The following is a 22555-nucleotide window of genomic DNA, read 5'->3' as shown; positions in this document are numbered from 1 at the left end:
TCCCACAAGATCATGAACATGTATTAATGCTAGTACAGATTCAACAGGGTGATAAGACTCATACAGTCCTTGAGTTAGAAACATTCTTGCTGCTCAGCAGAAGCAACACTGGCACTGAAGCCTGAGAGAGTTCTTTTCCTGTCGGTCTTTAGAAAGGGAACACTGAAATATAATAGGAAGTCCCTTAAATAGATACACAGTTCTGTAAAAGCAATTGTACTACAGGCAGGGAGGCAAAGACACATGGTCCACGCTTCCATAGTTAGGTCTTTGTGCACTGCCTGCTCCTTTCCCCCAGGAAAGTAAAGCTGCTAAATTGAGTCTGCATTTCCAAACCTTAACATTTGCCAACTGTGAATACAATCCTTCTGCAGGTGTGAAAACGGAAGTGGTTAACTATGATTAAGTCAGAGTCCACACTGTGATGCACAGCCCTTAAGTTTATATTGTTGACTTCTAAGCTATGCCTCCGTACTATTTGTCTTTTGCAGAAGTTTTCAAACCCATGGGTCGCCCTTGATTTAGAGTACACCTGTCCATGTTTATATCTGGGAATGCACCCTTCCACTGGGAAGATCTTTCTGCATAAACTTAGGATATCTCTTTACAAGACAGGTACAACTAAAAGATAAAAGTCAAATGATTCTTAATTATGAAATTCATTCCCCAAAGAGGAGATGCTTAAACATGAGTCTTTTGGAAATAATCCAACAACCAGCTTCCCCCTCAAGATTTCACAGAGGTTTCAGTGTTCCTTTGTGGGTAGAGTGGGTAAAGGGTGGCCCTTAACAATCAAACAACATGGGAGCTTTTTGTACATAAAGTAAAGCATGCACAGTATAAAACATTTTTTACAAAAACGTATCATGTACAAAGTGATCGTTTCTCATGATTGCACCCCAAGAGAGAACACCTGTTAGTAGTTTGGTGTATATTATTCAGATTTTTATTTTCTCTGGAAATAGCAACATTGATGTAACTTTGTGCAATGGCCTTCTATCTTGAGTTAGGCTATTGTTCTAAAGGAAATGGGCTTTACCTTTCATCAGGTCCCGTGGTACAATGTGGCCCATGACCTTCACCTCCTGCTGGTCACATTGGAGGACTATAGGTAACTGCAGGGCGAGCAGTATCTGGTATTCTTCCTCTGCTAGGGAACACCTAGAGCCCTAAAACATGTGAAATCACCTTTTATTTTGGATTCTTGTGGTGCAGTCCAACCGATATGATGTCATGAGGGTGCTGAAAGTCAGATGAGGTGCCTAGCTGAGCTGCCCGTTTGCCCTGTCCTTTGGCCCCAACTTTCATTCCCATTTGTATATGACCACGCTCTTGGAGAAGCACGCCTTTGCTTCACTCTTTTTAACTCTTCCCCTTCTCCATTAGAACTTTGTCTTCTCTTGCAAACCCAGCATCAGTAATTAAATTCCCTGATCTGCTCATTTTTGGTTCTGGAGTAGAGGAGGAATGATTTTAGCCCCAAGGTGAAGGTGAGGAAGAAAGCTGTCATCCGACCTGGACAGCATGGAATACCCAAGGAATGTTCAGGCATCTCTGTATATGGGGGGTATGCTAAAAAGCCCTGGTCTCTTGAAGATCAGTATAAAAGCCCTTCTTTTTGCTTAGCTCTTTGAGTCTCTAAGCTCAGAAGCAATAGGATCATTGTACCACATATATTATTTTCTAAATTCGGAAATAGGGTCTTACTATAGTTACATGGCGTTACAACTTTTATTCTCAACAATATATACTGGTTATTTTTCTATGTGGGTATACTTGGATCTGCTTTATTCTTTTCAACAAATGCATACTATTCTGCTGTATAGCCATAAAAGTAGTCAACTCCATTTTGATGGACCTTTTGTATAATTTCCAGTTTTTTCCTCGAAAATGAGAACGTCTTATAATCAACACCAAATGTGATCTACATTTTCATCTTTCCCAATCTGAAAGGCATAAACAATATAAACAAGAAAGAAGTTTGGATCAGAGTTAAATTATTAAAGTCTGGTGTTTTACACACATTTAATTGCCTGTACCTATCTCACTTGATCTCCCAGTGTTGTTCTATAACTTCCACATTCTAGGCTGAGAGACATAGCTAGTCTACAACTATTTTGCTGGTCAGTTTTTCTCAAGGTTAGGGGAAAGAATAGAATAGTAACTCCTAGGTTTTTGACTTGAGCTGTGGGATGGATGGAGGTGCCATTTTATTGGAAAAGACTGAGATGAATGATTTGGGGAAGTCAGTGAGGAGAAATCAAAATTCTATTTTGGCCATGTTGAACATGAGATGCCTGTAAACATGCCTAGTGGGCAAGTCATGGAGGTGCTTCTATATGTGAATCTGGAGTACAGGGAAACGGCTCATGCTGGAGATACGAGGTTGGGGCCGTCCTCATATAGGAGGTGTTTAAAATCATGAGACTGGATGAGATCATCAAACCAGAGAATGCAGAAAAAGAAAAGACGTTTATGCAGCAGTTTGGAAGTACTGATGTCTCTGTATATGAGGCATATATGAAAACAAATCTTATTGTGAAATCTTAGAGGTAGAAAGAAAGAATAAAAATGGGGTATCCACTTTTATAAGTCTATTTCTTCTGCCAGTTCTCATATAAGGTTTATTCTGGCCAAAGAATTTGTGTCTGAGCTTCAGGGAAATAAAACCTTGGAGGAAATATCTAGCTAAGATCCTGTCATGAATTGGTCATTTAAGGATTTACAATATTTGATATTGTGAATATCTGTGATAAACATGGTATTTGTAATCCAAATTCATTTTTGGATGCACAAAATTTTCGGGTTGTGTAAGTCTTTCTGTTTCCAGATACCTATGAGAATATTAGGAAAACATTAAAGATTGATTTGTCTTTGAAATATAGTTTCCCCTTCATTCTGTTATTGTTTGGTGATGAAGAGTATAAAGTATTTGAAAATAATGGTTGTCTTGAACAATTAGAGAACTTGTACATGATAGATACGAATGAGAACTAAGAGAATTTTGCTCGTTACTAACACTGAGAATGCCAATAACAAACAGTTAAAAAGAGAACTTGAAACCCATGTAGTTAGAATTTGTAGAAGTCGGAGCCATAACTGTTTGCAGGTGTGTCTGGAAGTGAGCAATGATGTAGGTATAATTAGGACTACTGTGTGTATGTGTGTGTGTGCGTGAATTATTACTTAGTGATATTATAGTGAGTTGATTTTTGAACATTAGTACTGAGTCAACCAGTCACTTACAGTTGCTACTAGTATTTCTATCTATTCTTTTGCCATGAGATTATTAAGGGTATCAACAGCCTAGTTGGGTTCACAGAAATAAGTTAATAAACCAAAGGCAGGTAATGATTTTTAAAGCACCAATCAGGGGATCAGCTACCAGCAACCTACATTTTTATGCTATAAATATCAATTAGTTACTCTTTTAAAAATGAGTACATTACCTGTGAAGAAAGATTTGACATCACTGAAACAGTGTCATTGGTACAGAAGAGCTCTGGAAGGAGGAATTCCATGCAGCTGCGGAGGGGGGGCCAACTCGAATGCTCCTCTAACTTAAACTTCCTTTGATTCTTTTTAGTGCAGGTACCGTGGGTACTGGGAGGGTTTTTGGTTTTTTGTTTTGTTAGGGGTGTGTGTGTGGGTGTGTGTATTTAAATCTAAAGGTAAAAGAATCTTCACAAAAGAGTTATTGGATCATGTAACAAATAATGTTTTGAATTTTAATTTTTCCAATGGAAAACATTATTAAAATGAAACTTTTGTAAAATATAAAGTCATGATAGAGAAATTTAACTCAGTGAATGCATCTTGGCTGTGGCCTGAAATCAAATGGTTTAGGTCCTTTTTTAAAATATATAGTTTAGCTTTTCTCTTTACTGTGGGAGTAAAACATAGAGGCAGCAATTAATGGGGACAAAACTTGCCTATAAGACCAGCTCAGCCACAGGATTCAAATGAGCCCCTGATGTACACTGGACTCAAGTCACTTCAAAGTTGTATACCAGGACCTGAAGTGCTGACTCTGTTTTTCTAAAGATTTAGTCTCATGTCTACATCAGGGGTTGGCAAACCATGGCACATGGCCAGATCTGGCCTGCTGCCTGTTTTTGTACCACCTGTGAGCTAAGAAGAGTTTTCACATTTTTAAATTATTGAAAAAAGAGAGAGAGATAATATTTAATGACAAGTGAAAATTACCTGAAATCCAAATTTTACTGTTCATAAATAAAATTTTATTGGAACACAGCCATTCATTTACATATTGTCTATGGCTTTTTCATGCTAAAAAGGTAGAGTTGAATAGTTGTAACGGAGGCTATATGGCCTGCAGAGTCTAAAATATTTACTATTCGGCCCTTTATAGAAAATGTTTTCCCACCTCTGGTTTAGAAACCAATAATGCTGTAGGCCCTGTCACTCCTACACATCTTCAGTGTGGTGAGTTTTCAGGACTGAGATGCTACGAAGATATACGCATAGCAGCTGAATAGACAGATGGCAAATGCTTATCAAATGCAATTTATCTTCAGGCTTTTTTGGTGACCACCTGCTTTTTCATAATACTGTTTCCATGACATTATTTTTATTTTCGAAAATTTGGGAGCAAATGAATGGAGTATAACATAAAAATCATTTATTCACCACATTAAATCACTTAACATTTGGCTTATTTCCTTTTTGTTTGTATTCTATATGTTGGATTTTTTTGTGTGTGGCATAAATAGAATATTTTAGACAGGTGCTCTTCAGCTTATGATGGGGTTATATCTTGATAAACCCATCAATAAAGTGAAAATATTATAAGTCGAAAGTGCATTGAATACACCTAACCTATTGAATATTATAGCTTAGCCTAGCCTACCTTAAAATGTGCTCAGAACACTTACATTAGCCCACAGTTGGGCACAATAATTTAACATAAATATATTTTATAATAAAGTGTTAAATAGTCTCATGTAATCTCATGGTTGTATGTGTAATTCATAGAATGGTTTGTAATGAATGTGTATTACTTTTGCACCATCAGTCAAAAAATCATAAATCGAACCATCATAAATTGGGGACCACCTGTATTTGTTGTAGATATCACACTTAATTTGCCTTTAATTTTTTGGTGTGCATAATATTTTTGACATAATGGAATTTTAAATGTTATGTAGTCATTGTATTGACTTTTGTCTTTGCAATTTTTGTTCATCTTTTAGTTTTCAAATTCCTTTTTGCTTTGAAACTTCTTTCCAGTATAAGTATCAGCCAAATATTTCCCTGTATATTTTCTGTGCTTTAAATGATTTTACTATTTACATTTAATGTATCTGTGTAGAATTTATTTTGGTGTGATGTTAATATCAAACAATTTTTTCCTTGTGCATTTTGCTAATTTTTCTAGTAATTTATGTGGATAAACCCACATTTCTCGGTGGTTTCCTTTGTAATATACAAAAAATTTAGTTTTACCAGAATCTGTTTCAAGTCTTGCTTTTGTGTTATGTTGATGTCTGCCGATTCTTTTTATAGATCACAGTTTTCATTGTTTGCTTTGAAACACCTCATAAGACAAGTTACCCAACCGACCCCCCACCCTGCTCTTTGCCATCTTACTGGTCTCCTTTGACAAAATTTCCTTATGCTGTTTTTTGGGTGTAGGGAGAAAGTACAATAATTTATTAGGATCAATGGTTTCTTAACTTTATTCCTTAATTAAGGCAATAAAAACATGTCATCATAACCATTTTGGGGGGAGCTGTAACTTGAGGATATATATTGTTTATTCATCTAATAGGTCTATCAACATCTCTGAAAATACATTTTAAAAGATAAAAAAAAAACACAGTTCTGTTCTCTTAATAGTTTCACATGCCTTCAGGTAGTTTTGTTTTGTTTTGTTCTGTTTTTTACTTCATCTTCTACCTAGCTGATTTTAGTTGCAGCATTTCGATGGCTTTATAAGTTTTATTCTATGATGATAAATAGATTGCATTTTAGGAATAAAAAATTATTCCTCAATGAGTGTTTTGATAAGTGTTATGAAACATCTTGTTTTTATATGTTTTCTCTAAAGGTCAAATAGAGAGAATAGTCATGAAGGTTATTACTTAAACACGCTTGCATCTATGCAGAAAATTAGATTCATTCATTCATGCAACAAATATTTATAGCACCCCCATTATGAACCAGGCACCAGTGTCCTGGGTGCTAAAGATACAGTGGGGAGCAAGATAAGTATAATGCTTGCTCTAAAGCTTAAATTCCAGTGAGGAACACATATTATCAGTACACAAAAATATGTAATGTAGTATAGAGTGGAGATAAGTGCTTTCAAATAAAGCATGGCAGGGCAAAGGAAAGCATATGGCAGAGGTGAGGGTGATAGCTAGGGCAATCAGGAAAGGCCTGTGTGGTTAGTTGGTATTTGTACAGAGACTTGAAAAATATCAGGAACAGGTTATACCAAAGCCTTCCAGGCAGAGAGAATAGCAAGTGCAAAGTCCCTAAGACAGGTAGAAGATCATCAAGGAGACCAGCATGTTCAAAGAGGAGTGAGTGTGCAGGGGAAGATGAGGTCAGAGAAGAAGCCAAGGGTCAGACTGAAGAGCTGGACTTTCTTTGGTATGATGGGAAGCCATTGAAAGGTTCTGAGCAGGAGAGCAATGTGATTTGGTGTCATTTGAACTGTGTCTTTCTGGCTGTTGTAGCAGAAAGTGAATGGTGGTGCCATTCGCTGAAAAGACTGGGAAGGTAGCAGATTTGGGGAATGGAGTGAAGGTGGGGCTCAGGAATTCACTTTGAGCATGTTACACTTGAGGTGCCAGTAGGCACTGTAGCAGATTGAATTATGTCCCCCACAAAACTTACTGAAGCTTGGACTGTGTCCCCCAAGTGTTGTATATTAGAAACTTGGCCTCCACCGTGACTGTTAAGAAGGTGGAAGATCCTATTATGGTAAATGAAAGGTGGAACCTTGAAGAGGTGATTAGATTCTAGGACCATGTGGTAGTGAATAGGTTATAATGGTGGGTCCGGGGCGTGGTTCTGAGGGCTTTCAAAGGAGAGTGAGTGAGGAGGTTGGTCTCTGTTCTCTCTGCTCCACCATTTTTGCAATGTGATGCCCTGAGTCACTGAAGTCACCACCAATACCCTGGACTTGGATTCCGAGATGTGTTCCATGGACTTTGGACATTCCAGCCTCAGAAACTAAGCAAATAAATTTTGTTTTCTTTATAAATCACCCAGTCCTGTGTATTTTGTTATAAGCAATAGAAACGGACTAATACAGCCACTTGGGAGATGTTAGCTGGCAGTAGGATAATGCATGAATCTGGAATGCAGAATGGAGATACAGCGTTGGGAGTCCTTGGCACAGAGGTTGGTTCAGCGCCATAGGCCTGGGTCAGATCACTCGGGGAGTGTATTCATTTCCTAGGGCTGCTGTAACAAATCACCATGAATTTTGTGACTTCAGATAACAGAAATTACTGTTTATCACAATTCTGGAGCCTGGAAGTCTTAAAATCTGGCAGGTTTTTGCTCGCTTGTGGGGCTCTAAGGGGGCATCCATTCTTTGTCTCTGCCAGCTTCTGGTGGCTGCCGGGTTCCTTGGCTTGTAGCCACATCACTTCAATCTCTGCCTCTGTGGTTACATACCCCCTCCTCTTCTGTCTGGCAGATCTCCCTTTGCCTCTCTCTTATAGGGACACTTGTCATTGCTTTTACATCCCTAACTTAACCACGTCTTTTGCCATATAAGGCAATAGTTACTCTTGTATCACATACAGTAATATTCACAGGTTCTAGGGATTAGGGTGTGGACATATCTTTTTGGGGGGTCACCATTTAGTTCCTACAGTCAGTGTGTTCAGTACGGAGATGATAGCTGTGCGAAAGGCTGCAGAGGGATTCAGAATGTTAGGACCCAGTGTTGACTATTAGACTTGGGAAGACATGAGTTGTTGGTGAATTTGCCACATTGTGTTCAGAGAATGGCACACTTGCATCCATTGTTGTCTCTGATGCTGAACCCAACTTCCACTGGAATGGACTAGTCCCGTTTTAGCTGTAGGATCAGGGCTTGGCTGGGCACTGCAAATGGAAAAACTCATATCATGGTTATCCTTTCTTCTTTTCTATTTGAAGTTCTATGTGTGAGTGTGTTGTGTCAATAACATTGTCTCTCCAGACAAATTGCCATATGCTCATGGTAGAAATTTTGGAAATTATAATAAAAAAAAAATTAAGTGGGCTTTTTTATTTTAAATTTTATCTAAAGTGCTGTTATTTTTTTCCTAGGACTTTTTTGTTTGATTGTTCTTTTTTCTTTCTTTTTTTAATTGAGCTCTGAGGCTTTTTTAAGAACATCACTTAATTAAATGGTGTTATTGCTTAGAATTAGGCAAAGGGTAATGTCAACACAATGTCACCCTGTGCCTTCTGGGTTGGGTCTAGGTGATGTGAGTGGCTAGACATGTGGCCCACCATAAAGCTGCCCAGTTGACGGAGAGGAGACCTTTTCAGATACAGGGGGCTGTTCTGGTAGGGAATGCTGGTAGATCCATCCCGCTTGCAGAACATCCAGAAAACATGGAAACATGCTTTCAGGGGCCACTGTTCTCCATTTGTCTCCTGTCTCCATGACACACTCATAGGGAGGAATCCTTGCACAGATGTTAATGTAAGGGAAGTGATAAAAATTCTTTAAATTTCAGAAAGCTAATAATAGAATCATGTTAATATCATGTTGATAGTTTGCATTTTTATAACATCTCCATTACATTTGTGAAAGATCGGATTCAGGGAGAACAGTTCTGGGTCACATAAGTTTAAAGGAAAAATCATTAGATTCATCTCGGTCTAAAACAGGTAGATTGAGATCAAGAGGAGGAACACAGGGATGGCACTGAGAGTGCTGTCATGTGGCTCTGTGAGTAGATTCAGGGGTAAAATCCCTTCACCATCTCCTCTAGATCCCAAATTAGCACCGTAAGATTGTGATAGTAGATTATGACCAGGTGTCTCTTGCTTTGATTGAAGCAGCTCTCTCTGGAGAAAGAGCCCACCGAGCTTCTTAACTAATCAAGATTTCCTCTTGAAGCTTTGACGAAGCCATTTTCATTTTCTATTATTCCAATTGTCTGGATTTTATATGTTCAGTAAATGGATATTGGTAAATATAAACCTCATAAAGATGCCAAATTAATTCTAGGCATTTAAGACCAATATTAGTAGGTGGAACATGTTGTTAGGGGATAGTAGGTCAATATTTTTAGGGAGTTGGGTAAAAGCAGGCAGGAATACATTCTTATTTTATGATTCTGAAACTCAAAACCTGAACTGCTAACAGAAATTGAGATCAGTACTCTTATCCCACTTTTGACTCCTTTTATTTTGCTTTGCCAGAAGTCCAGATGGGAGAAAGCTCCTAAAAGTGGAAGTAAGGAAACTTGTTTTATATAAGCCAAATCACTTGTTAATATGTGCTATATCAAAGGCTGAGAATGAGTTGTAGAATTTAAAGTTGATTGCGTTTGTCTTCCAATCAAGCCAAAGTTGTTGAGAATGCCATACTGTTTTAGAGGACATATTTGGTGTCTTTGGGGACTTGAGGCTACTAAATTATTAACAGCTGTCAGAATGGAATAAAACAAATGTATTTGGAGTTCAGTTCTTTGTAGTGAGAAAATTTGTGGATTTCCTGGTTCAGCCCATCTGATGAAAAGAATAACTCACACATATGTTAGCTGGTTGCACAGGATAATTTTGCCAAAGAATATGAAATAGATGAGAATGAAGATTAATTTAAAAGGCTGTATCATCAAATGAAAAAAAATAGACAATTAAATAAAGGATGAAATGGCAAGGCTTCAGATTTGTGAGGTAGTGTACACAGCACGGTCTTTAAGAGCATGACCTCAGAGCCAGCTGCCTGGATATGAATCCCAGCTTTGACCCTTATTAGCAATGTGATCTTTGACAAGTTGCACAAAATCTCTGAGCCTCACTTTTCTGATCTGTAAAATGGATATTAGTACCTTAGAAGTTCTAAGTATGTAGTACATGTTAAGCTCTTCCATACAGTGTAATTTTTTCCTTTCTCTTTCTCTCTCTTTTCTTTCTTTCTTTCTTTCTTTCTTTCTTTCTTTCTTTCTTTCTTTCTTTCTTTCTTTCTTTCTTTCTTTCTTTCTTTCTCTCTCTCTCTCTCTCTCTCTCTCTCTCTCTCTCTCTTTCTTTCTTTCCCTTCCTTCCTTCCTTCCTTCCTTCCTTCCATCCATCCATCTTTCCTTCCTTCCTTCTTTCTCTCCTCCCTTCCTCCCTCCCTCTGTCCTTTCCTTCCCTCTCTCCCTCTTTTTTTCTATTCCTGTTGATCTTCCTTTAAAGTGCTTCTTTTATTGTAAGTGCTATGTAGATGTTTGCTGTTACTATTATTTGGGTTGTAAATCAAAGGTATTATATTGAGTCTATGAGCTCAAGACTCCCACAGTTAGTATAAATAAGTTAAATGCTTTCGTAATTCCAGGTGCTTCATCTTTTCTACAGGGCACAGGACTGCTGCTAAAACAAACGGTATTTATGGGCAAAGAAAAAGGTGCCCTTTCCCCTGGGCAGCTACAGCTCCATGTCCGTGCGCCTATTTTGGCAAGCAGAGCGTGGGCTGAACTTCGTTCCCCATGCACTCGCTGGGCGAATTGTGCAGTATCAGTCTTCACAGCCAGGCGGGGCCCTGACTGGCATTTTACTCCCAGAAGGAAACCTGGCCCAGGGGACTCAGATCTCACACTCCAGGTGAATTCTGTCGTTGGGACTGGATTTCTAGTAATAGTTCCATTTACTGCCTTGATATTTTTGCCCTTCCCTGGCTGCTCTCACAGGGTGGGGTGGTGTGTCAAGCCCCATCATTCAAAGGCCTAAGTATGAGACAGTATCAGCAGGCATGTTGTCAAGTTGTCAGCCAAATGGATGCTTTTAAACCCTGGGGTTGGTTGAGATCACATATGAATAGTGAAAGGAATAAGAAGACAAGAGAACCCAGGACTGAACCCTAAGGACCTCAAACATTCAGAGATTACCTGAAAGTATAAGAGTGTGGGCAAAGGAGACTGAAAAGGTGAACTTGCAAAGGAAGGAGGAAAGTGTAGGGGGAGTTGTCTCCAAGGCAAGAGAGGAGAGAGACATAAAACCAAGGCCTATGCTTTGTGAATAACTCTGAGGGATAATTGGTTGTGAAAATCATTAGAATAATTCATGACTAACTGGAAAGTAATGCTAACGTTTCTATCAACCTCCTGTCTCACAGGTAAAAGCCTCTGATGCAGATGCAGGACTCTATGGCTTTGTTGAGTATTTTCTTTACGATGGATTCCACAGCTATGAAGCACCACGATCATTCCGGATTGACCCCCATGATGGGAGAATCTGTGTTTCTCAAGATATCGACAGGGAAAGGGATCCAGCCACCTATGATCTCCTGGTGAAAGCTAAGGATGGGGTAGGTCTTCATGTATGAAATTTCAAGCATAGTTACAAGTGAACCACTGTGTACACATCATGGAGTACCAATGGTGACCAGCAATTGCCTGGACTTGTTTCATGTATGACCACCTCTTCCTTTTGCTGGATTTTTTTGAAGCAAATACCAGAAATTATATCATTTCATCCATAAATAATTCAATAATATCTCTAACAGATAATGACTTTTAAAAAACATAACTACAGTACATTAACAATAATTCTTTAAAAACATCTAATATTCATTCTATGTTAAAATTTCTGGATTATCTAAGCATGGTTTTTAATAGTTGGTTTGTTCAAATCAAGATCCAAATAAGTCTACAAATTGATTTGATTGACATGTCCCTTAAGTTTCAATCTGTAACAGCCAGCTCTCCTCTGACCTTTTCTCCTATGGCTTTTTTTTAAGAAATCAGGTCATTCGTCCTGTAAATTCTCCACATGTGAATGTTGCTGATTACATCCTTGAGATTCATTTAATGTGTGTTTCTGTCCCTTCTTTTCTTCATATAAACTAGCATTTAGAGCCAGAGACTTGATTAGTTGCGGGTTCACTTAGGTGATGATATATGTGTGCGTCTTGTATCGTTCTTTCCTTACTGCACCAGAGTGTCACCGTTATCACGAATCATGTCACTGTACGCGCATGTGTCTACTTGTGGGCACCCTCTTTTTGACCTATTTGTCTACCTTATTGCTAGCAGCATACTCTCTTAAATATTTCACCTTTTTAATACATTATGATGTATGTGGTGTATTTTAGCTTTGTTCTTATTCAAGATTACCTTGACTATTCCTGATCATTTACATTTCCAAATACATTTTAAAAACAACTTATTTGATTTCTGTTAAATTACAGCAAAGATAGCCTACTCTATACACACTGTTTTGCACTTTGATTTTTTCACTTATTTTCTTTTGGATACTTGACTTTCTTTTTCATTTAGTATATTTTGCAGATTTTCCTTGTTTCTTTTTTGTCTGCATATTATTCCTTTATGTAGATAGATATGCTAATGCCTCTCTGGTCTAATCTTTCTCTCTTGAAGAAAAAAATGAGTCTAAATATATTTATTAAGAATAACCATACAGAAGCTAACTTGAAAATAAAGTCATTTATATTTAATAAAATATCCATGATCTATTTAGTTAGATTATTGTCAACGCCTTACTATATAGTTTCAGGATTCTATGTAAGCCCAATATATGCACACACAATTAGTGATCCAAGGATTTAGAAGTGTATTCTTGATAGATTTTGAGACAATTATAATGGCCCTAGAATTGAATAACCAGTTTAAATCCAATACTGAAGTAGTCAAACATCTGTTTCTAATTAGTTGGTTTCAGATAATTCTGTAATAGTGCACAAAGAAATTATTGTTATACAAATAAGATTATTTGATGCCAGAAATTTTTAACCCCCCAAAGCAGTACATTGATTAGGAGCATTGGCAGTGAAATAAAAAAAAAAAAAAAAATCAACCCAGGTATTTAATTTAAACCCCCTCGCTTACTTCTGTTTCCGTATTGAACCTAATCTACAGACTTACCTTATGAAGAATGCTTTCTTTTTTTCTCTATTGCATTGTTCAAGTGCATCTTAGCCACACCATCACTCCATAAAGCTTTCCCATTCTGAACAAACAGGATGCATTTTTCCCCCAACCAAAAGATACTTTATTTTAAAGATAACTAAGAAAATGTTTGCAAACTGACTTGTGGGCAGCTTTTGCTTATTTTTAAAAGTCCAAGAAGAGATGATCTCTAGATTGATAATATTTGGTGAATCAAAACATCCTTTTAATAAAAACTCCTTGTTTTGTGGAAGAAAAGCCCTCCAAAAAAGCACAATATATTCCCATGTTATTAGAATAAAAATGTACTTCCTCTGTGTTCTCCATATTCAAAGTCTCAACGTCCTTTACAGGTGATCTCATCCTAAGCCTAGCTCTGGCACAGACTGGGAGCTGTTTAGTATCTACCCTGAGGAGATTAGGGCAGGCGGATAGTGCGAGAGCCTGATAAAGGAGGTGGTTGGGGGTGTGGGCTCTGGAATGGCTGGTTTGCATTTGAACAGCAAGTTCCTGGCCAGTTGTTTACTGTCTCTAGGAAGTGGCTACCCTGGGAGAGGCAGTCCCTCCAGGGTCAGCAAGCCCGCAGATGTCAAAGCATCTCAACACAGGAAGTAAAGACTTGGTTGATACCCTGCCCTGGTGAAGAGTCTCCATGAAGAGGAAGACAAAGGACTCACCAGGATTCCTGGTATACTTATATATTCCTGCAAAGAAAATCTTTGCAGCTACCTTGTTACTACTCCAATTCATTTTAAATGATACTCAGTGATACTGAGGGAATTCACTAGTCAGTTTAACATTTGTCCCAGTGTAGCATCTCAAATCACCAAAGGAAGTTTTTGTGTTGGCACAGGTGGGTGACTTTCAGCACTTGCTTCTCCTTTGCATTAGGCCCCGCATCAGCCCCGGCGTGCTTCGCCCCACAGTGCTCAAGTTTCAGCAGTGAGTCCATGTCCAGTGGCCACTCTTCCTCCTCATCCTCCTCTTCATTTCCACTTTCTGCATCCTCGACTTCATCTCTCTCCTCTTCTGAGTCTGTTTCTTTCAGATGCACTTGAGTTTCTGCATCCATCTCCACCACAGTCTTCCATTCTTCTGTCTTGTGGAGATCAAGACATGAAATGTCATGGAGGGAGAACTGGCAGTCCCATTTCAGACTTGCACCATAGAGCAGCCAGTGCTGCGTGGCCGGCATGGCGCTGGAGCGAGACTCGGCTGTATCAGAGGCCATGCTTCCTCAGAACTGTCTTCATCCTTCCCCCAGCCTGGGGCAGAGGGCACCGTTTAACGGTGATCTCCACCCCATCCTCTGCGACCACCACTTTGGCCATCTCCGGGGACCCCTGAGTGCCATCCTCCCCACATTCCCACGTGGTGTCTATCCCCTTTGGGCTCCACTTTTTTTCCTTGCCTACATCGTCTCTTCTCTGACCTAGGTTCCTTTAGTTGTCCTACAAACCAGCAGTGCTTGTGGCATCATGGAAGTATAGGTTATTAAAGAAGTTGCCCTCCAGACTCTCTTCCTCATCACAGACACCCTCAAAGAGCCACGTCTGACAACTCAGGGCCACAGCCACCAAAAAACCAGACCTTAATCCCAGTGCACGCTCATCTGCCTTCTCCCCCTTCCTCAGAGAAGGAGCGTATCTGAATGCAGGGAGTGTTAGTCCCCATCTTTCTTTATTGCTTCCGGTGGCCTCCACAGATGTTCACGCTGCTCTGGAGTGTGGTGGACATTTGGCAGCCCAGTCTGGGTGTGAGCCCAGCCCCTTCGATGGACAGCTTGCTCGACGTGAATGTGCTCTGGTTAAAGGTATACGTGTCATTGTGACAGAGGTAAACACTTGCACTCTCGTGGAAACCACCAAAAAGAATTAGCTGTGTCTTCCAAGTTACCATCCGATGTCCACTCTGTCCTAAAGCAGCCACAGTTGATTTGACTTGCTCTCAGGTCCTGGTGGCCAAAGGCCAGACCCAGAGATCCTTGTAGTGGTGGCACTGCTCTCCATTAGGAAAAGCACACTCCCCTGCAAAGACCCACAGTTTTCTGTCGCTTTGAGGCACCACCACAGCTTGAGAGCACAGCACCTGGGAGGATTGGGAATTTCGCCTTTAGTCCAGGTGTCCTTGCTGATATTGTAGATATGGAGCTTGTTATATAAATGGGTTTTTTTTTTTTTTTTTGGCCATTGAAATATTTGCTTCTGAAAAGGACCAATTCATTGTTCTGAGGATGAGCAGAGAGGGACACTTTTAACCTTGTTGAAGGTGGGGAACACAATGTTTCTACAGTCTGAGTGTTTTTAGCATCTAGTGTCTGGAAATCAGTTAACAGAGCTTCAAGGTTTCCTCCTCCCCTGAATGCTTGAACACTGTCTCCATTTTGGTGGCCGTCTTCTCCTTCTTGCCCATCTTGTGAGTATGAAGTCACATGGAGACCCAGGGAGGGAGTTGCATGCAGGAGCCCTCGTGGAAGCAGCTCCTCACGGGATGCATTTTAAAAGACAGATTCTAGAAGAGTCCCCCAATACCCTCCTCATAATAGGCTTTTAACAGCTTCCTAACCTTCACCCTGTTTGGACCTAACACTGCCTCCAGTGTTCCTCATGTTTGCCTTAGAATGCTCAGAGAGCAAGCAACTCGTGTGTATTTATGTGTGTGTATGTGCACACACGTATATAAATGTATAAATACATACATACAAATATAAAGTTATCCAGTGTGCAATGTTTATTCTGTTGATTTTATAATCTTCATGAATTTCTTCTGTGATAAACTGTGAGTTTCTACAGGTAACATGCATCTGTCATAATTATTCTGTGCAAAATCTACTAGCACCTTATGTCCCTCAGAAACACATAATCAAAAAGATGGGTAAAGATGAAAATAACAGTGTTGGTAATGACTCAGTAGCTGCCCCTGAAAACAATCTAGACTGCATCCAAAGAATACCTCAGACAAAATTTTTAGGTTCAAGATGTTGGATTCCAGGCCATAATGAATTTATTTAAAATAATAACACATTATTATTAATTATTAATATTATTAATTAATGTTATTATTATTATTAATGCACATTAACAGAAGTCCTTTAACTTTACATAATTACCTTGACAATCTATGGTTTTTCCTCTGATCCTTTCTTTTTCTAATAATTGTCCTGAAAGCTGTTTGGAAGGAAATTTGCTAAGAACCCATTTGCCGCTGGTTATTAACAGATTTCTATCTGTCAGTAGAAGAATCTTTCTTATAAAATACCCTAGACGTTCTGGGCTTCTTTGCCACTGCCCTATTTATCCTTGTGATGACTATAAGTATTTTTTTTATCTAAATCACTTCTCATGCTCTATCTCCTGGTGTTACTTCTGAAGCATTCCATTTTTGCTGCTACTGCTGCTGCTATTTATCTCATACACAGAAGCCGTGAGGATGCAATAAAATTATATAATGGGACCAAATAATTGGATTATATTGGCAATTAAGTGGTTTTTCACAATAAAGCTCTGTAATTTAATTATTCCATGCTTCTATCTAATTTCTTGGTTTCTTTTCCCATTCATTTTCACCAAGTGGATCTTTCATTTTTGGTGTATATGTTTATTAGCATTTTCTCTATTTTACATACACACTGAATTCTTTATTTCTCCATTTTTTATTGTGGTAAGACATATATAACATAAGGATTGCCATTTCAAGCATATTTAAACATACAATTGCGTGGACTTAATTACATTCACAGTGCTGTGTGACTGCTACCTCTAGCTATTTCCAAATTTTTTCATCATCCTGAACATAGACTCTGTACCCAGTAAGCAATAACTTCTCACTATTCCTTCCCCCACCCGTTTCTGTAAACCTCCAATCTACTTCTGTCTCTGAAATTTTTCTTCTTTTTAATTTATTATTTCTTAATTCCCATGGTAATTGTTTATATTTATGGAGTACGATGTGATATTTGGGTACATTTATGCAGTGTGCAATGATCATGTCAGGATATTTGGCATAACCATCATCTCAAACATTTGTCACCTCTTTGTGTTGGGAACATTCAACGTCATCTAACGAGCAGCTTGAAGGTATACAATACTATGTTGTTGACTGCAGTCTCCCTACGTTGCTATTGCACACTACATCTTATTCTTCCTCTCTTTCTACAATTTTGTATCTATTGACCACTGTCTCTTGATCCTCCTATCTCACCTCCCCTTACTAGTCCCTAGTAAATACTATTCTGATCTCTGCTTCTATGAGATAAACATTTTTTGGCTTCCACGTGAGTGAGAACATATGGTATTTCTCTTTTTGTGCCTAGTTTATTTCACATAATTTTCTCCAAGCTTATCCATGTTGCTGCAAATGGCAGAATTTCATTCTTTTTTATGACTGAATAGTATTACATTGTGTATGTATACTACAGTTTCTTTATCCAATCATCCATTGATGGACATTGAGGTTGGTTCCAACTCTTGGCTATTGTGAGTAGAACTGCGGTAAGCATGGGAGTGCAGGTATCTCTTTGACTTACTGTTTTCTTTTGGATATATACACAGTAGTGGGATTGCTGGATCATACGATAGCTCTATCTGTAGTTGTTTGAGAAACCTCTGTACTGTTTTCTATAATGGCTGTATTAATTTGCATTCCCACCAACAATGTAAAAGAGTTCCCCTTTCTCTGCATCCTCGTGAGCATTTGTTATTTTCTGCCTTTTTTTATAATAGCCACTCTAACTGGGGTGAGATGATATCTCAGTGTGGTTTTGATTTTCATTTCTCTGATGATTAGTGATGCTGAGCAATTTTTTTCCATTTACCCATTGGCCATTTGTATGTCTTCTTTTGAGAGATGTCTATTCAGCTCATTTGCCCATTTGTTAATTGGGTTATTTGTTTTTCTACTATTGAGTTGTTTGAGCTCTTTGTATATTTTGGATAGCAATCCCTTGTCAGATGCGTAGTTTGCAAACATTTTCTCCCATTTTGCAGGTTGTCTTTTCACTCTGGTGACTGTTTCCTTTGACATGCAGAAGCTTTTTAGTTTGATATAATCCCATGTGTTTATTTTTGCTTTTGTTGTCTGTGCTTTAGAAGCCTTATTCATAAAATCTTTGCCCAGTCCTGTGTCCTGAAGTGTCTCCTCTGTGTTTTCTTCTAGAAGTTTTATAGATTTGGATCTTGCATTTACATCTTTAGTCTATTATGTGTTGATTTTTTTTATATGATGAGAGATAGGGGTCTAGTTTCATTCTTCTGTGTACAGAGGTCTAATTTTCCCAGCACCATTTATTGAAGAGACTGTCCTTTCCCCAATGTATGTTCTTGGTTCCTTTATCAAATACTGTTACATCTTGAATTCTGTAGCTGAAATATGTGCCTGAGATAAAGCTATTTCAACTCTATCTCATCACTCTAAGCTTAAGGGAGGATTTTGTCAGACCAGCAATATAGAAAGTAAATTGATTTAACTTTCCACCATTGTACATGTTTATGATAAAAGTCGGCTATTGAAGTTGTGCTACATGGTTTGTATATAATGCGGATTGATCCCAAGAAGCGAACCTGCTTAGTAAAAGAGCACATTGTTTTAATTTTAATAGATATGTTCTCACTTTTTAAGAAGTATTCAAGGGCTTATTTTATTTGTTATTTCACTGATTTCCACCTCCACCTGTTCCAGGAATGAGCAGCTCCCAGTAGCTCCATGTTTTCTAGCTAAATTGTCTGGACCATGTTTCAAACTGATGGTTCACGATTCTTTAATATACTACTAGAGTTGATCCTGAAATGTCTTAAATACCACTTTACCTCACTCTTATCCCTAACATTTTAAGCCTCGCAGCCATCCGTTATTATCCATATTCTCGTTCCCACCTGCTCGGTTCCTCCCTTCATTGGAGTCAGTTTCCTGCTCACCTTCTTTGCCCTTCCAGACTCTGCTGCCATGTCCTCATGGTCTGTCATTTGGCAAACTCCCTTAAAAACTCAGCCTGGTCTCTGATCGTTCCTTTATCTTCTTGCCCTGTTTAAAAACAGCCTGTGCCCCTGAGGATACCAATTCTTTCCCGGCCCTGTCACAGGGAAGCCCTGTTTCACTAATCAGGAGGTGGTAAGGTGGGCGTCCTCCCTGTCGCTCAGGGCAGCATCCAAATCATTTCTACTCCTCTCTCCATCCAGAACCAATTTGCTTTGGAAATTCATGCTGTCAGACTATACCATAGACACCCCATTGTTGCTATTGTGTTTTAAACCTCATCACTTAGGACGTTTGCACCCTGCTCACAGTCTTCCTCTTGACCACTGTCCCCTCCCCGTTCTCAGAGACCTCAATATCCATTTGTTGAACCATCTGACACTCTGAACCTCTCAGTCTCTTGACTTTCTCCTTTCCAAGGATCATCATCAGTAACTGTAAAACCTCTGAAATCTTGATTTCAAGCCTGCGATATTCTGATCAGCATTTTTATCTTTCTGTCTCACTGCAGTGCCTACACTCCAGTGATAATTCTTCTCCCATGTTAACATCACTGTCGTTTGTTAACATCAAAGTCGTTCAGTTGCAAACTACCTTCAACTCCCCCACTCGATAGAACTCTCTTGGTAAAACCCCAGCCCTGTCTAAACTTGACACTTGGCCTTTTCTGCACTTGCACCTCAGCTCCTGAATGTGCCTGGGGAAAAAGAATACATCTGCTTGAAAGAGAGATTTCTTACCTTCCTGCTGCCAACTCTACTAACCAACCAGTATATTAGCTCACACTCTGTGCCTTCTTTTTTTTGTTTGTTTTTTAAAATGTTACACAGTATAAGAAGTTTATTGATATAGTTTCAGACTTCACATTGCAAGTAACTTTAAGAAACTATCATAAAATTGTTTTGGTATAGTATCAGAAAGAACATCCACAATTATATAAAAATGCTATTAAAATACTTCTCCATTTTCAAAATGCTGATCTATGTGATGCTTCATTTTTTTATATACTTCAATCAAAACAACATTTCACCTCACATTATATGCAAATGCAGATATGAGAATCCAGCTGTCTTCTGTCAATCCAGAAATTGGGGGGAGATTTACAAAATGTAGAATCGTGCCACTGTTCTTAATTTTTTGCTTTGGACAAATATAGTTATTACTTCATAATATATATACTATTTATATTTCCATGTAATGGGCTTATTACAATTTGTAGATAATTGATCTGTGCCTTCTATCCTGTCATCATATTAGAGATGTTCCTGTTTAGTGTCCCATCCATTCCAGCCTTCTTAAGGATATCACTTCTATAATGACTTTCTCCTTTACTTGCGTCCTTAATTTTTCAAATTCTTTTGAATGGCTCCCATAAGCATTCAGGGTATAATAATATGTTCTATCTTTAAAAAAAAAAATAAACCCCTTTTGATTTTATGTAACTTTTTAGAAAAAAAATTTTATTCCTCTTCTCTCTTTTGCAGTGAATCTACTTGAAATAGTTGTCTCTATTTCCTCACTTTTCAATTTTTCTTTGATCCATTCTTCCCTTCCCACTTCTCCAATAAAACTGCTTTTATCAACATAATTACTGTTGTGCCATATCCTGGGAATATATATTTATGAATTTTCATTTTATTCAACCTCTCGATGAATTTGAAATATTCTTTGAACGCTGCTTTTCTTGGCTTTGGTGATGCCACAATTTACTATTGTTATGTTTTGTTTTCCTTAACTAACTGGACCTTCCTTTTCCTTCATCTTTGTTCATCGAATCATGAAATATAGACTGGAATACATTGACATAGAAATCTCATTAGAATGCAGGTCACAAGAGCTGAGAGATGTGAAGGATATTAATATTCTACTATTCAGGAGTTCCAGAAGGCAAGAACAAAGAATGGAAAGTAGACACTTGCCAAAGTTGAAGTAACAGCAGAAAATTTTTCATATCTACCGATTTCCCTAGGCGACCCCCCTGCTTGGAGCTTTCCCAAATTGCTCCCACCTTTCAGTGAAGGGATTGGGATTCAGGTAGATTGGTTAGAAGTTCTCACCATAATTTTAAAAATTAAATGATTAAAATTAATCAAAATAACTCATGACTTGATGGTGGAAAGAGAAAGGATAAAACAAAATTAATAAACATTCATGCCTGGAACTTACAGGATGTATTAGTTACCTGTTGCTGCATAACAAATTATTCCTGGATTTAGCAGCTTAAACTAACAGACATTTAATATCCCACATAGTTTCTAAGGGCCAGGAATCTGAAAGTGGCTTGGCTGAGTAATCCTGGCTCAGAGTCTCTCAAGAGGTTGCATTATCAGAACAGTTTCCATGAGCTGGACGGAAATTTAATTGTACAGCATTGGAAAGTGGACACTCTCAGGGGATGCTGAAGTTTAGTGGAGATCAGCACTCCCTATGCTGTGTTCTGTAGGATTCTGGTTCCCACCAGGCTCCTTCCACAGAGGGTTCTGTGGTCTAAAATGGGTGGAGAACATCTCAGAACTCACCCTCTCTGGAAATGTGTGTACAGAAGGCTCTGAGAGAAGTTCTGAGGCAAAAGAACCCATTTGACTTGGTGAATTTGGCATTTCCCCCAACTTTTTGACTAAGGAAGGTCTTTACTTTTTAAAGATACATCTCTTTCTTGCTACCCCAGGTATATGTTTCTAAAACCTATATTTGATCATGTCAGTTTATTAATGGCAACAATAGTGTTCCATGTGGGTGGGTAGGAAGAAAACATTAGAACTTTGAATTTTATCCTTTCAATTTTATTTATGTGCTATATTAAATATAAATAATACATTAGCAGAGTAAACTTATATACAATTTATTAACAAATAAAAATATGTGTATCGAGGGTGTACACACTGCATTTTTTTACCGATGGAGTCCACTGGTATGTAGAATAAAGTTTATCCTCCTAAGCATTTAAATTGAAATACAGGAATCTGACTGTCCAGGCTTTTCTCTGGATCCTGCCCCCTCTTTCCCCCCACTCCCCTCTAGCCCCACTAGTGTGCTTGACCTTCCTGAGACGTGGCAGAGACTTCTTAAAAATGTTAGAACATTTTCTAGGATGTTGTTTTCACCTGAAATATCTGACTGTCAAATCCTATTTGTTTTTGAGGACCCAATTCAAGGAACCCTTCAGTGTTGAGATTTGCCTCTGTTCAGGGCTCATAGCTCAGTTGTAGCACGTGTCTATATTTGAAATCATACCACAATCCTATTTCTGTAGTTCTGAAACCCCAAATCTCTCAAAATGGGAAGTGTTAAACTCATCTGGTGAGAAACCTGGCTTGAACTGACACAAGGCTAGTCAAGTTTTTTTCATCCCTCTAGGTGCGTCTATTCAGACATTTTGCTGCAGACAATGAAGCGATTGATTACTAGGTGCCACTCCAAACCCTGCTATGTATATGCATTATATTACCTTTCTAAAACTTGAAAAATTCAAGACAAATTTATCCGGCCCCAACCAT

The 22555-nt window shown here is 38.5% G+C and overlaps 1 protein-coding gene across 1 annotated transcript in view; it reads left to right on the top strand.

Annotated features, from left to right (window-relative positions):
- The first annotated feature begins 2421 nt into the window (after window positions 1-2421).
- Window positions 2422-22555, top strand: part of LOC103601717 (protocadherin-23-like) — a 125042-nt gene continuing 104908 nt past the window's right edge. The window contains 4 exon segments of the mRNA XM_008586139.1: window positions 2422-2547; window positions 10540-10785; window positions 11297-11488; window positions 15321-15356. Of these exon segments, the coding sequence (XP_008584361.1) occupies window positions 2422-2547; window positions 10540-10785; window positions 11297-11488; window positions 15321-15356 (600 nt within the window).

The sequence above is a fragment of the Galeopterus variegatus genome, unplaced genomic scaffold (assembly GCF_000696425.1).
Source record: "Galeopterus variegatus unplaced genomic scaffold, G_variegatus-3.0.2 Scaffold3850, whole genome shotgun sequence".
Classification (NCBI taxonomy): domain Eukaryota; kingdom Metazoa; phylum Chordata; class Mammalia; order Dermoptera; family Cynocephalidae; genus Galeopterus; species Galeopterus variegatus.
This window is presented reverse-complemented; position numbering and strand designations above follow the sequence as displayed.